Genomic DNA, 14,219 nt, shown 5'->3' on the forward strand with positions numbered 1-14,219 from the left:
CTGGGTTTGGCCTGTCAGGCTGAAACTCAGCCCTTATAAAAGCTGGGTTATGCCGTTAACTTATTGTAGTGGCTGATTTCAAACGATTAAGTGGCGAACATTGTATAGTGTCAAATCGTCTCTTTATAACAAGTGCAATTTTGAAAACCTTTTTCTATCTTGAAACGTCAGTAATTTCACATAGAATGACGGTTACATCACTGTATGACACCACTTTTCATACAATTTCAAGTAAGCACATTGTGATTTGTAGTAAGTGTATGTGGCATGAAACATAGAATTAACCCTTTAAAATGCTTGCGCTTGCATGACCTGTGGCCTCACATAAGCATGTCATTGGTTGGGCTGTTACGTGTGAATGCATAGCTGCCTGCGAGCCCAAATTCATGGAACACAAATCGAAATGTCGCTCTCCGTCGTGCTAGCATTTATTTTCCCTGAGTGAGGGCTTTCAGGCAGCCCCTCATGCAGTTACTCACCAGACAGCTTTGCCAATCATGAGCTGCCACTGGACCAAGTCAGGCTACATTTACTCAAGGGCTTGTAGCTCTTGGTCAAAAAGGAAAGATCTGGTGGTGTATCCTACACTATATTTTTGTTATTATAGATATCTCTTTAAAAATAGGAAAACCAACGATAAATATAGATTTTATTTGGTGGTATCTAAAGACATATCTTATTCCTCTTTATCACAGAGCTTCAGTGTTTTTCAAATACTATTAAAAACAAATCAATGAGCCACACTGTTGCAATGGGTGACATGTTCCTTTATTACAAAAAGCCTGCTTCCTGTAGTTTTTTTAAGATCAAATAATCCTAAATACATACACTGTCCTGCTAAAGCACCATGCCTGCAGCGGCCCCCCAACAAATGCCCTGCTAACTGATTGAATGATAATGTTTAATGAGCTTGTTTTTGTTACGTAAGTGCAGGGACGCAACAGAAATGTTTTGTAGAAGGTGCGACAGAAACATTCAGGGTGGACACAAAAAGGGTTAGGTCCCCTTGGGAGCCCCACTGAGGATATAAAGCAAATGTTTATATGTTATTAAATAGTTTAATCCACATGCAACAGTGCGTTATATTTTATAAGATCGTCACATGTTTTGTCCCTGCATGTTTTCCCTCTACCTCTTAAAAACACATTTTTGTACATCTCTTTGAACTGATCTATCTTTGCTTCTCTTGAGTTCTTCATTCTACACAGTTCAACAAATACACCCCAGAAACTGAAATACGAACATAATGTTTTTTTCTCAATCAAATGTTGCTCTTTAAGACCATACAGAAGAAGATGTGCGTCTGCCAATCGATGCGGAGGAGGCGGGATTAAGAATCTCTGCCTGGGAAGCACTACTCAGGGCAGCAAACTCCCGTGGACCATGAATGAATGCTGCTAGCAAACTGGGGGCAGCAAGCTAGCTCGGCTGACTGTCTATTAAAGAGAAATATAACAGTTGTCTGTGAAGATTTTAACTCTGGTAAGTGTCAACAACATACTGCTATGTGTCTCCGTAAATATCTATTGTAAGTAGATAACTCTGTACTTCCCTTACTGTGTTTCATGTGTACAGTAGGACGACATGCTGTAAGAGGTCGGTGTCCTCCACGACCAGCAAATATGTTGCCCTCAACCAGCACCTGGGTCCGGTCTGCTGTCAGACTGCTGCCCCGGAGCAACTGGAGTCGAGGTGAGCCTACTTAAATGTTGTTAAGTTTTGTGTCTTAGCACTGTACGTGAGTGTACAGCTACTTGTTCTTTAGCTACTTGAGTGCTTCCATTTTATGCAAGGCTGCTGCATACTACTCCCAAAGCAGCTACTTTTCAGGGGGAAACTCTGACTAAGCCATATCGTCATTAATACTAAGCGTTACTCCACTACATTTATTTGACACTTACTAGATGGTCTTCATATTAAGTTTATATATATAAAAAAAAAAGCACATGAGAAACTTTTAAATTTACAGTGTAAATCAGGAGTTGATACCCCTTTTAGCTTGTGGCCCTTTGCCATAAAACAGTGTCTGGTTTGGGACCCTTTTAGCTTTCAGTTGCCAATGAGTTGGGTTTCACCAAAGATTGATATCCTCTCTATGAATCAGATGTTCTCTTATTTTTAATCTCAAATCAAAAAGTTAGGATTAGACAAAAGTTCAAAGTTTGAATAGACACAACTCAGAATTAGTTAGGGATATTGGTATATGTGCATGGATATGCAATGAAATACAAATTAAATGTTCATTATTTTTGGGGACCAAAACTATTCACTAAACACAAAATAAAAATTCAGATTTGTCACAGAATAAACTATTAAATGAAAAAGTAAAATATCCTAATGTCACTAACTGATTATAGGTACTTTAAATCTGTAGTCCAATAGCAAAACGTTTCCTCTTGCGGTAATGATCTCATGACCTGTCAGATTTATATCATCATCCTCTGGGGTGGACCTACCTGACTCCTTGTTTTGGAACCACTGGACGTATCTACATTAATGTACACTGACCAGCTACAACTATAAAGTGCTACTGACCGATTCATCAAACAATCTAATAAAATACTTGGATGCTTTTGAAATATTTAGCCTAGTTTATGATGCTCATGTTCTAGGTACCTTTTTGAATTTGATTGCTGGTGTTTGACGCAGTAAAAGATAATCTTTATGTTATTTTTTTAAACTTTGTTTATTGAGCTTTTTTCACAACAGAACAAAGACATACAGAAACACTCAGAAAAGAATTCCCACCCCAAAAAGTAAATAATAGATATTTTTTATAGAGAAACCTCACTTCTGTGAATTTGAAATAACATGATGACCCTTCAGATACATTGTATGAAAGAGGGAGGATTATGATAAATTAAGCAAGTGCTTTTGCACTTGACTGATACGAGGACTACTCTAAGGTGTTGAAGGGAGACCAGATATTGTCATAAAAGAGCCTGTGTCCATTTTTCACAGACTTATGAGAACACTTTGAATAATGCAGTCTAAAAAATATTTAAAAAGATGCAAGGCACGTCATCATTGACATTTCTGTACTGCAGTGTCTTGTCTGTTATTGGCTGACATATAAAGTGCAGCCATATTGATATATCTGTGATAAATAAAAACATCCATCTGTGAAGCTCCACTCTGTAAACCATCCTTTGACTGAAACAGAATTAATGTTTAAAACAGCTGCATGGAGCATCATAGGTGCTCAGTGCAGTAGTCTTTAACCTCTGTGTTGTGTTGCTGTCTGTAGGATGTGTGCGTTGCCCGTGCAGAAACATTTCTGTAAAACCAGGAAGTTTGAAACCAAGGACAGTGCCAACTCGGTACCTGGGCCAGCCCAGCCCATTCACCCATCCACACCTCATCAAACATGGTGAGTGTTTACTGTCTAGCACATCTACACTTTTTAGGGAAAACTGCAATGTATATGGTACAGTCAAACAGCAAAATGTTATTATTTATTTTGGACTTAGGATTCATGCTCCTGGAACTGGTCAGGCACAGAATGCACAAAGCAATACAAGAAGAAGCTATTGTAGATCACAGACAACTCAAGGCTTTTGCTGTCACTTATTTCACATCATCATGCCATGTAAAGTAATGATAATGAATGATAATGCTCATCGTACATTTTATTGATAGCGTGCTTTTACACCATGTTTTACACCACAGGGAGACAAATGACAGTGCACAGTGTAAAGGTTGGTGATGAATTACTGTTAAACACCATGTATGTGATCCCTTCTCCTCAGGTGAGGTGACCCCAGGCTTGAGCCAGACAGAATACGAGCTCCGCAGACATAGGCTTGCTTCGCTTATAGAGGCCCAGGCAGACAGGCTGGGACCTTCTGTCTCCTCCAGCACCCATGTGGTCATTGTTTTGTCTCATCCGACCCGCTATATGACCAATGACATCCCCTATCCTTTCCACCAGAACCAGGTGCGTTTGGTCTCAAGTTGCTCTTCTTCAGTCTTCGTAAAATCATGTTGTGCCCTGCTGTGCAACAACATGCTGATGAATAGTAACAATTTAAGATAAGCACACTTCAGTCACAACGGTGAACACTTTTACGTGTGACTCTGCTCTTATTGTAGTTTATTGTCTTAATGGATGGTGTTTTTATTGAGGCTTCATTGATTAACCTGGAGCCTAATGTTCCTCAGGATTTCCTCTACCTCAGTGGCATCCTAGAGCCTGACAGTGCCTTGGTCCTTTATGGGAAAGGGCGACCAGACCAGGCCATCTTGTTTGTCCCCCGTAGAGACCCAGGGAGAGAGCTGTGGGATGGGCCCCGGTCAGGGAAGGATGGGGCGGCAGCTTTGACCGGCATCGAGAGAGTTCATAGCACCGAAGAACTGGGTGTCGTGCTAAAGAGCCTTAAAGGTGGGTGGATGGGAGTTTTATGACACATCACTGGGAATATCCCCTCACAGAACTACAATCGTTGTTTGTTTTTTTTTATGTTAACAGCCACATTTGACAGCTATAATGAAGACTGACACAAGCAGATTTGATCAACTGTAGCTAGCTAGAGTAAGCTAATGGATATGCTAAAAGTTTCCATCTCCAGCTGATTTTTAAATGTTTCTTATCTTTTTGCCTTAAAATGAGAACCACGCCAAATTGTCTTTTAGTTCCAGTGTGAAGGATTTAAGGTGAAGCAGAAGTGGAATACAACACATAATTTATCTTTTCATTAGCATATAATCATTTGAAACCAAAAATTATTGTTTTTTTGTCGCTTTAAGGCAGGAACACTTTTGGGGAGACTCGGACAAGTTCAGGAACAAAACTGTTCTGTGTGCTCAGCTGTGTTGGAAGCTTTTGGAACTGCACAGACGGTGTCTGGTCAGATTGAACCTACAAAGTCTGGGAGTGTTAGCGGTCTGGGAACTGGGCGCCATTTGGTACTCTGATTGGTTGTGTGCTAGCTGTTAAATGACCATTCTGATTGGCGGTGTGCGAGCGAATCTGTGTGGGAGGGGCGGAAGTGACGATGGTAAACAAATCACTTAAACAGAGATGGCGCAGAGTTACAAACTACACTGTTATAATGATCTTTCAAGTAATGCCAAGTATTGTATTCCTCAAACTTCTTCTCAGGTCAAATGAATACTGAGCCAATACTGTGTGCGCTTTGTTTTTCTAATCTGATAATCCACGATCTGCACTCCGTTCCGTCATTTCCTGTTTTCATGTTTTGGAATACTGGCACTAGACTAGCACCACCCGATGATAAGGAGACTTATTGCATCTTGCACAAGCGCAGAAGGTACACTACTGTGTGGCGGTATATTTTAGTGCAACTTTAGTGAGTCAGAAGAGAGGCAATGGAGTGGTCGGATAAAGGCAATTGGCCGTTGGTTTTAGGCCGGGGTGGTGTGTAAGCCCTTTTAGATAAACCATTTGTATCCCCAGAGGCAGCAGATGCTCTTTAACAAAGTCTGCAAATGTTATTTGCTCAGACATAACAGCTGGAAGGATTTAAGTCTTACTATAGTAAAACATACTTGAACAAGAAACAAATAGGTCAGATTTTTAGATTATTCTTAGTATTTTCTCACGGTATCACTTTTAAAAGACAAAATGATTGAAGGATGAATAACAAAATTAAACTTCCAGACAAGCTTTAAAAGGTTTTTAAAAAGTTTATAAAACAATAACCAACCAAACTCCTTAAATGGTGTTTATTGTTCTTACTACACCAACATGTGGAGAAATCAACAACTTGGCAGGCCTGCTGAGTCTAGTTGCAGTTTCAGCAGCTGACATTTGACAACGATCTAATGAGGACCTTAACTTCACTGTTCCCATTTTCTCTCTACTCTGATCCTCTTTCAGGCACTACGCTGTGGTACGATAGTTCTCAACCCACCCACCCTCGCCTCCACCAGAGTCACGTGGCTCCTGTGCTGGAGACGGGGTCGATGCCACAGTCTCTCAGGCCCCTCATACACTCTCTCAGGGCCATCAAGAGCTCAGCCGAGGTGGCGCTCATGCAAGAGTCAGGTCACATCAGTGCACAGGTTGGTGTTTACATTGCTTACAGTGCCAGTGTCCTTATAGTTTATATCATATTCCCAAAAAATGCTTGCAAAAGAGCAGCATTTTCATGACTTTGTATGTCTGTCCCACACTGTCTCTTCAACACTTCTTCCAACACTTCTTTGGATTATTGTTAAAACAGATTTACAGCATACTTGGCCCAACTTGAATCCTTGTCTTTCAGGCTTTTAGGAGGACGATGGCTCTGTCTCGAGGAGAAGTGGATGAAGCTGTGCTCTTTGCGAAGGTAAAATGTTTAATGATGTCTGTGTGACTCTACATTGCCTCTCAGTCATGCTGTCATGTGTGGACTTCTATAGCCCTCACGCCTTTAATTGATGCAGCTTTTTAATGTAATAACAGCTACCTCAATTAGTATTAATTTATTCAGTAAATTAAGAAGTTAGCGAACTGGACATGGCATGAAATAATGGATTGAAATTATTGTATTAATATTTTCAACAGAAACAACACATTACATAAAGTATTGACAGCTGCTATAAAGAAGGATCCATTGAGGATCACAGAGAGAACCATTCGTCTTTGGTTCTCAAGCAGTATGTTTACATGCACCCGAGAAACTAGGTCAGTGAGAAAACAGGCCAGCAGTGTCATGGACTGTTACTGATGATGTTAACATTCATGGTACCTTGTGGGACAGCAAAAGACTAGCTTTTATCTAATGTATTCAGAGGATTAATAAGTAGCAGCCTGATAACCACTTCTTTCTTTTTTATGCAAGACTTGATAGCTTATTCTCTAGTCTTTAAAGTTTGTATTCTGTGTAGGAAATACACAAGAGTTGGCCTGTCCAACCAGCTCTTCATCACATTTCTGCCCGAAAAACAGCGTTTGTCAGCGGCAAAAAACTTTAACTCACTGTTTGTGAGTGTTTGTGATGAAAATAAATCACCACAAGCCCTCCAGACCGAGATTTCAGTGAACTTTCCCCTGGAAAACAGCCTCCATCCCGGCGAGTGAGAGAGTCAGACAGCTTCCAGTTTAAAAAACATAACTTCGTCACTTTCCAGGATGTTTGGTGGGTCAGGATCTCAGTCACTACACATTGAAAAAACAACCATATGATTATATACTGTCCGCAGGTTTAGATTGACAGGGGGGACACTGGGGAAACACCTTGAAAACACACCAACATCATCATCATGACGTGTACTGCCACGCCACTTTAATAGATGCAGCGCTGGCTTTCTGTGTGAATAACACAGCGGTTCATCTTTAAGGCGAAGATGCTTTGCTCTGTGTGAACTAACGACGGCGGAGAATTAGCGAACCGACGCTGCGGAGATAATGCGGCTTCGCTGTGTAAAAAGGCCTAGTGTTTGCCTTGCCATTCTGTCCTGTTGAAACTGATTCATACCACTGGATTTCGGTCCAGCACTCAATGAGTGTAGCTGAGGGAAAACAAACCCTCTTAAATGTATTAGAAAGAACGTTAGAAGCTGTTGCCACTGAAGCTTTTTCATAGACATGTGCAGTTAGACAGTACTACTTGTAGAAAATACAGAGCAGTACCGACAGAAACCCTGAAGTTAATTTTTAAAAAGGGGTTTAGTTTTCAGGCTGGCTGGCAAAATGTGTAACAGATTGGAAGTTTTTTTCTGCCCTTTCAAGCTAATGAGTCCCAAAAAAATCTACATTATTTCTAAACTCCTTGGGTCCAAAGCTTTTAGGAATTAAAATGTTTCTCTGTTTCTGTGGTCTATTCAAATTTAATCATGAATTAAAATGTGTCAGTCAAATATGTGATTATAAGGTTGCTTAGTATAGTATTTAAACTATAGTCGTAAGATGAACAGGCAATTCCACAGTTCAGCCAAGTTAATTAGCTTTTGTAGTGAGTTTAACCAGGGTGATTTTTCTGCACCTTGTTGAGATTTATTGTAGCTGCTGCTTTTGTGAAATAATTATCTACATTCCCAAGACGTCTCTTCATCAAAATTATGTTTTTTTTTTATTTACAGATAAATTAGGAAAAATTAAAAACATCATTTTAGTCTTAGAGGGCTAACTTAACACTTATCTCACCAGCTAGCTTTAGCTTGATATAGCTCTGTTGTTTTAGTAGTCTATTCGGTTTTTCTCCATGGTAGATTATGCAGTGTCTAGAGCTCAGAGATTAACAACAGAGTGCAGTTTTTTAGCTAAATTTTTGTAGTTACTGCAAATTTAGAAAAATACATTTCACAGAAATTTAAAAACTTGCCAACCAAATATATAAGTACTACGTTTTGCTGTTGTAGGTCAGTATATATGACCGCAAACGTGAAGCTCACAGTACTATTTTTAAGAGAGAAAAAAACAAAACATAATTCTTTTTCGCAGTTTGATTTTGAGAATCGGATACATGGCGCCAACTTCCTGGCCTATCCCCCTGTCGTTGCTGGAGGGAATCGAGCCAACACTCTGCACTACATCAACAACAACCAGATCATCAAGGTAAAGAAAGGCTGTTGAATGTGCTAAAGGATCTGTCCTGTCTTAAATGGTGCAATAAACATCTACATTAACCAGTCTGTAAATGATGTAAGTGGTAACATATTTAAAGTAACTACTTAGTAGCTTGATTTACTTGTATCTAAAAATGTTCCCACCATCTTTCCTCCATCAGGATGGTGAAATGGTGCTGCTTGATGGGGGCTGTGAATACTTCGGTTATGTCAGTGATATCACTCGAACATGGCCAGTGAATGGAAAGTAAGTTTGACCAAATATTCTTAAGCAGTAAGGTGAACTGCTCAAAGAAAAATAATGTTGATAAAGAATATCTGTGTGATTACATATACCCTCACAGGTCACAGAAGTCACAGTGTCCTTACTATGCAGATGCAAAACATTACTTGACACAACACTACACTACCTAAAGTAAAACACATCTTAAATCTCTGCTGTCCTCACCTCCTTGCTGTCAGATTCACCCCTGCCCAGGCTGAGCTGTACGAGGCCGTCCTTGAGGTCCAGCGCTCCTGTTTGTCTCTGTGTTCCCCGGGCGTCAGCCTGGATCACATCTACAATACCATGCTGGCTCTGTTGGGACGACAGCTCCGGCAGCTAGGTATTGTCAAGGCCAGTACCAGTGATGCTGATCTACTGAAGGTAATAATCAGAGGAATCGAAGTGAGGTGGATGTCAACTGGTAGATCATGCCTGTCATCAGTTTTGCAAATACTAATAAGCAGCTCTTGGCTTTTGGAAAACTGTTTTTTTGTTGCGCTGCAAGTAACCGGATTTCTCAAGATGAGTTGCAAGTGATTTGCTGGACAAGAAGGCTATTTTTCCCACATCCAAATGTTCAGCTGCTCTTTAAGGGTCAGAGGTCTGATGAATAAATGATCTCTGAAAAATAAACAAGCCCAAGATCATATTTCACTCTGCTAATGACTTAGAGCAAAGAAGTTGTGCCATCCTGTGTACAGACATATGCAAACACACATTTAATGTTGCTAATGTAATTTAAAGTCTTGCTCTGCCGCTGAATATCAATCACCCACACCAGAGAGAGACATGATCAGATCATCACTGTAACCATGTAAGCTGGGCACTGAATTTAAACACTTGGTAGAGTTAAATTCAGTGGTTTGTGGTCAGGAAATAGCCATAAGCTCCTTCAGCCAATGTAAATAATGAAATGACCTAATTACAGCCCTCCATGAAACACAATATGCTTGTATAACTCTGAATAATGGAGACATTCGTTTCCTGCAGTAGTTTTTTTCAGAGAAATAAAAAGAGCAAGCTGAGCCAAAGCTGAATGTAGATGTATTCAACTGGTCACTCTCTTAAAAAAAAAGGGTACAGTGGAGCAATAAAATACTTTTTTTGGCAGCCAAGGATTTGTTAGTTTAGCAGACTAAGATAATAATTCATCATCAGGACAAGAATCATAAACATTGCACATTTTTGGATTGGCTGACTGACTTGATGAAGGGTTTCCCCAATGAGAGATCTTTTATATTAGCTTTACTCATAGTTGTCAGCCCTCTGGTAGTTGCTCTACCACTTTTGTGTTTTTCCGGGGTTGTGTGGATATTCATGGTCCCGGAGGATGAATCATACTGAATTTGGTGACCCTTTAACCAGCCAGTGGCAGCAGAGGTAAAATCAAAGTTTTCATTGTCTTAACATCTACTAGATTGGCACCAAATTCTGCCAGATTTTTTTCTTCAAGCACCACCATCAGTTTCATGTTTGTGGTGTTAAGCGATATGTCCAGACTGCTTATGGTTGTTGAACCACTTACTTGTTCCACTTAACCTTATCTCTCATAACAGATGTTAAGAGAGAGGTGGATGTGGTGAAGTCAAGTCATTGAAATGCAACTTTTCAGGAATAATAGTTGACAAATGAAACTGGCAAGTGTCTCTGAATTCAACAGCATCATGAGCAATGCTAGTTGACCTTCTTCCTTATAAAGGTTTTCAGGTTAAAGGGAAATCTTACTTCCTGCTGTTTTTGACTGAAACAACAGCCAAGTCATACAAAAACAGTGGCAAGCTATGATTTCATCATTACATTTGGGATTCAAAATTGTTTTATTCTGAAATTCTTGCATCAAATTATTTTGATTATTAGTTATCAATCTTCTATGATTAAAACTTTAGTTTCATTTATGCTCAACCCAGGCTGCACGGCGGTACTGCCCCCACCATGTCGGCCATTACCTGGGCATGGACGTCCATGACACTCCTGAGCTGTCCCGCTCACAGCCTCTGCAGCCAGGAATGGCCATCACTATAGAACCAGGTTAATACCCTCAGCCCTACCAGTTACAGCCCTCTCTTACACTGCCACATTCATTCTAGTTTATGTTTCACGCTTTTCTGCTTTCATAATGTTTCCTCCTTTTCCCCTCTGTTGTTACAGGGTTATATATCTGCGAGGAAAATGACCAGGTGCCAAAGCGTTTCCGCGGCCTGGGCGTCAGGATTGAGGATGACGTGGTGATCCAAGACAAGGGAGGCCCTCTGATTCTGTCCCGTGAAGCACCAAAGACCATCGCTGATGTAGAGCAGGCCTGTGCCCAGAGATAGGACAGAGAGAGACAGACAGACAAGTGACCAAGTGAGCCACGGCAGGGATGGCAGGCCGTGTGCTGTGCTTTTCAACTGTCTCCATGGTGATGACATCATCAGACTCGGGGCCCAGGTACACGAAAGGTGGGAGCACAGTGCAAGAGTCTGGTTTTTGACTTGGCAAGGCCTCAGAAATATAGAAGCCTGGTGTTAAAGATCATAGATTTTGTGGGTGCTTTTGTTGTCTGCCTAAATATTAAAAGAAACCAGTTGATAAATGTGATTTAGTTGTGTGTTAGGGGGTTAGTGTGTAGCTTTGGAGCCTACGCACACATGCGCTGTAGCTGATGTAATACTCCTCAAAAATGTAACTATACATCAGGGCTACAGCCATACCATGTGGCGACCCATCCTGATCACGTACATTAAACCCATCTTGGGTTGTGATGTGCTGTCACTGGGTGAAATCCAACCAGGACTGTAGACGCAACCCTAGGGACAACAGATAACCACTTGTATCAAGTATGTATTCAGCTGATAACCCAATGGATGGATCCAACAACCGGTAAATATTTTCATTCCTTAAACCTACAGTATTTTCTCCACATCAGGTTTTTTTTTTTTAGGGTTTTCCTGAACAGGGCACATCAGCTACAGTGCAAAACATCAAAACACTGAATGTTGGACCTGCACTCACTGTACTCTGTGATCGTCAGAACGGAAGATATTATGTCAAATCAACACACTACCATTTAATGCACACGTGATGAATCTTTAACAGCTGCTCCTGGAAACAAAGGCAAAGGCAGGATTGATGATATTGATTACAACAATGCACTGAAATAGCTTAAAAAGTGTACACTGAGGAGCATTCATGTGTAGTTGTGTATATGTGTGGGAATGTCTTTAAAAGAGAAAAATGTGATTTGTATGTATTAAAAAGATCTCAGTATTCCTTCTTTCTTAACATAAATTGTGTTGGATTGGCTCAGGTTACTCATGACGTACGACCTGATGTGAAAAATGTATGTAAATGTAATGATGATTAAAATAATAATGGCTGCAAATCACTGACAAACACCAGAAGGAATAAACGCTTAACGTCAATGTTAGATGGACAGATAGGTGTAGATTTGGGTGTTGACAGGGCACGAACATCCACTCAGTTAGAAGGAAAGGTGTCAGTTGTCCGCATTATTTCAGATTTCACATTTTATGACTGGCTTTGGTCACAACTGTCACACCTCAAAGGTTAAAAACTTGTGATCCACATGCAGTGGACGACTTACTACTACAGGCACTGCCATGGATCTTGTCTGACTGTTTTTCCTTTCAGGTCAGAGGTGCAGAGAAGCAATATGTTATTGATTTGTCTTAAGGTCTTCTTTACTTTATTTGCTCTTCCTGGCATGCTTTGGAATGCTAATAAATGTGTTTAATTTCCTTTTTGTTGACAAAACGAAGGAATTGAATCACATTAAAGCCAGTTTGCCAGTAGTTTGAGTCAGATTTAATTGTCATCGTCATCACAGTCTTTCTTCATTGAGAACGAAGGTTAGTCTTAGGCTTACTCAACACAGAGGGAATTAACTGTTCAAAACAAGTCTACGGATTAACATGTTATAACCACAAACATGCAAGACTTAATTTTGATTTGCTGTCAGGTGTCCATAAAATTCATTCAGCTGGACACCACAAGATGAATGTGTCATACTGTAGATGCAGGTTGTTATAAGACAACAGTGATGGCAGTTATTCTCAATTGCTTTGGCACAACCCTTTCAAAAATACATTTTGGAATATTGTATGAAATTCTCATAAGTACAGCTAATTTTTCCATAACGCTATATATTTCTTGTTGCTTTCACATAGAATTTAAATGTTTAATCTTCAATTGACTCAGCGAAGCATTGTTTTTTGCTTTGGGTGACCAAAAACATATTACACTGATGTCCTTCATCCTGTCTGTGCATTGCATTGTGAAAATGTAACTCAGAATATTCACTCCTGTGTTTCAGCACAGTTTTATGGCTCCTGTACTTTACTTGAGTATTCCCGTTTTTTGCTGCTTTATATTTCTACTCCACTACACTACTCTACTACGTGTATTTGGTTTCAAGTTACTCTGTGGGTTACACACTGCATCACAGCCAAAGTTAATGTATTTTTAAATTAATTTATTTGATCAGCAATCGGATAAAAAACAAAGAGAATACACTTCAGTACAGTTAACATCAGTAACTCATCTTTTACTCAATGATGACTCTTTTTACAACAAATGCAGTGGAGCAAGTGTAAAGTAGCGTGAATGGTGAATACTTGACTAAAGCAGAAGTGCCTGTAAGTTGCAGTTGTGCGCAGTATATGAGTAAATGTAATGAGTTACGGCTCATCACCGCGGGAGAGAAAAGTGGAGCGCCACTGTCCCCTACAGATTGACGTCTGCGACTGCCTGAAGAGCACGGAACCGGTTTCCGGACAATCCCGAACACCTACGAAGACAACCTCCCCTCTTCTTCCCTTCCTCCCTCCCTCCCTCCTCCCCTTCACGCCTAATGTTGCTGTACCTCCAACCCTCCCCCCGTATCAGAGGAGTAGAAACAACAAGCCGCCATTTTGTTTGTGCGGACAGACCGTCAGAAACAGGAGGAGATAACCGAGAGAAGGAGCGACTCCGGCAACCGACTGCAGCCGCTCCGGGAACCGCCGCGGGAGGAGAGAGTGGCGAGATCCTGTCCGTGTTATCAGGAGAGAGAAAGCATCACCAAAAAAAGATAAGACGTCAGTGGAGGGAAAACCGAGGCGGCGATATATGTGTGCATGAGAAGGAAATACTCCGAAAAAATCCAAGGAAGGGGGTGTTTTGCGGAGCGGAGACAGAGAGGAGAGGCGGAAGAGGGCAATATATTATCATAACGAGGAAAAACCTGCGAAAAAAAGGGGGAAAACATCAACATGAAAAATCAGTATGTGTCCGTCGCGGAGGAAGGAAAGAGTCCGCATAGACAATTATATAAATAAATTGCTGCCGGGCAGAAGGGAGAGGTGGAAAGAAAGACGGGTTTAAAGAGAAGGGGAAAATTGCCAGGATCAACACGAAGGGGGGCATTCTCCATCACAAAGAGTCAATGAGAGGATTTTGTCAG

At 40.7% G+C, this 14,219-nt stretch overlaps 1 protein-coding gene across 1 annotated transcript; it reads left to right on the top strand.

The window, feature by feature from the left end:
- Positions 1–35: 35 nt before the first annotated feature.
- Positions 36–12,570, top strand: xpnpep3 (X-prolyl aminopeptidase 3, mitochondrial). The gene is made up of 13 exons (XM_030407232.1): positions 36–231; positions 1,281–1,482; positions 1,576–1,692; positions 3,248–3,370; positions 3,750–3,937; positions 4,162–4,381; positions 5,840–6,024; positions 6,228–6,290; positions 8,387–8,500; positions 8,673–8,758; positions 8,974–9,157; positions 10,684–10,804; positions 10,925–12,570. Exons 2-13 carry the CDS (start codon positions 1,392–1,394, stop codon positions 11,089–11,091), a joined length of 1,659 nt encoding a protein of 552 aa, XP_030263092.1. The 5' UTR covers positions 36–231; positions 1,281–1,391; the 3' UTR covers positions 11,092–12,570.
- Positions 12,571–14,219: the final 1,649 nt, after the last annotated feature.

Source organism: Sparus aurata, chromosome 23, assembly GCF_900880675.1.
Source record: "Sparus aurata chromosome 23, fSpaAur1.1, whole genome shotgun sequence".
Lineage (NCBI taxonomy): Eukaryota > Metazoa > Chordata > Actinopteri > Spariformes > Sparidae > Sparus > Sparus aurata.

Bases quoted from the DNA above. Each gene is read 5' to 3' on its own strand.
- xpnpep3 (XM_030407232.1), top strand. From the start codon at position 1,392: ATGCTGCTAGCAAACTGGGGGCAGCAAGCTAGCTCGGCTGACTGTCTA. The intron at 1,693-3,247 runs GTGAGCCTACTT...TGCTGTCTGTAG, and splicing joins CCGGAGCAACTGGAGTCGAG to GATGTGTGCGTTGCCCGTGC. The intron at 6,291-8,386 runs GTAAAATGTTTA...TCTTTTTCGCAG, and splicing joins AAGCTGTGCTCTTTGCGAAG to TTTGATTTTGAGAATCGGAT.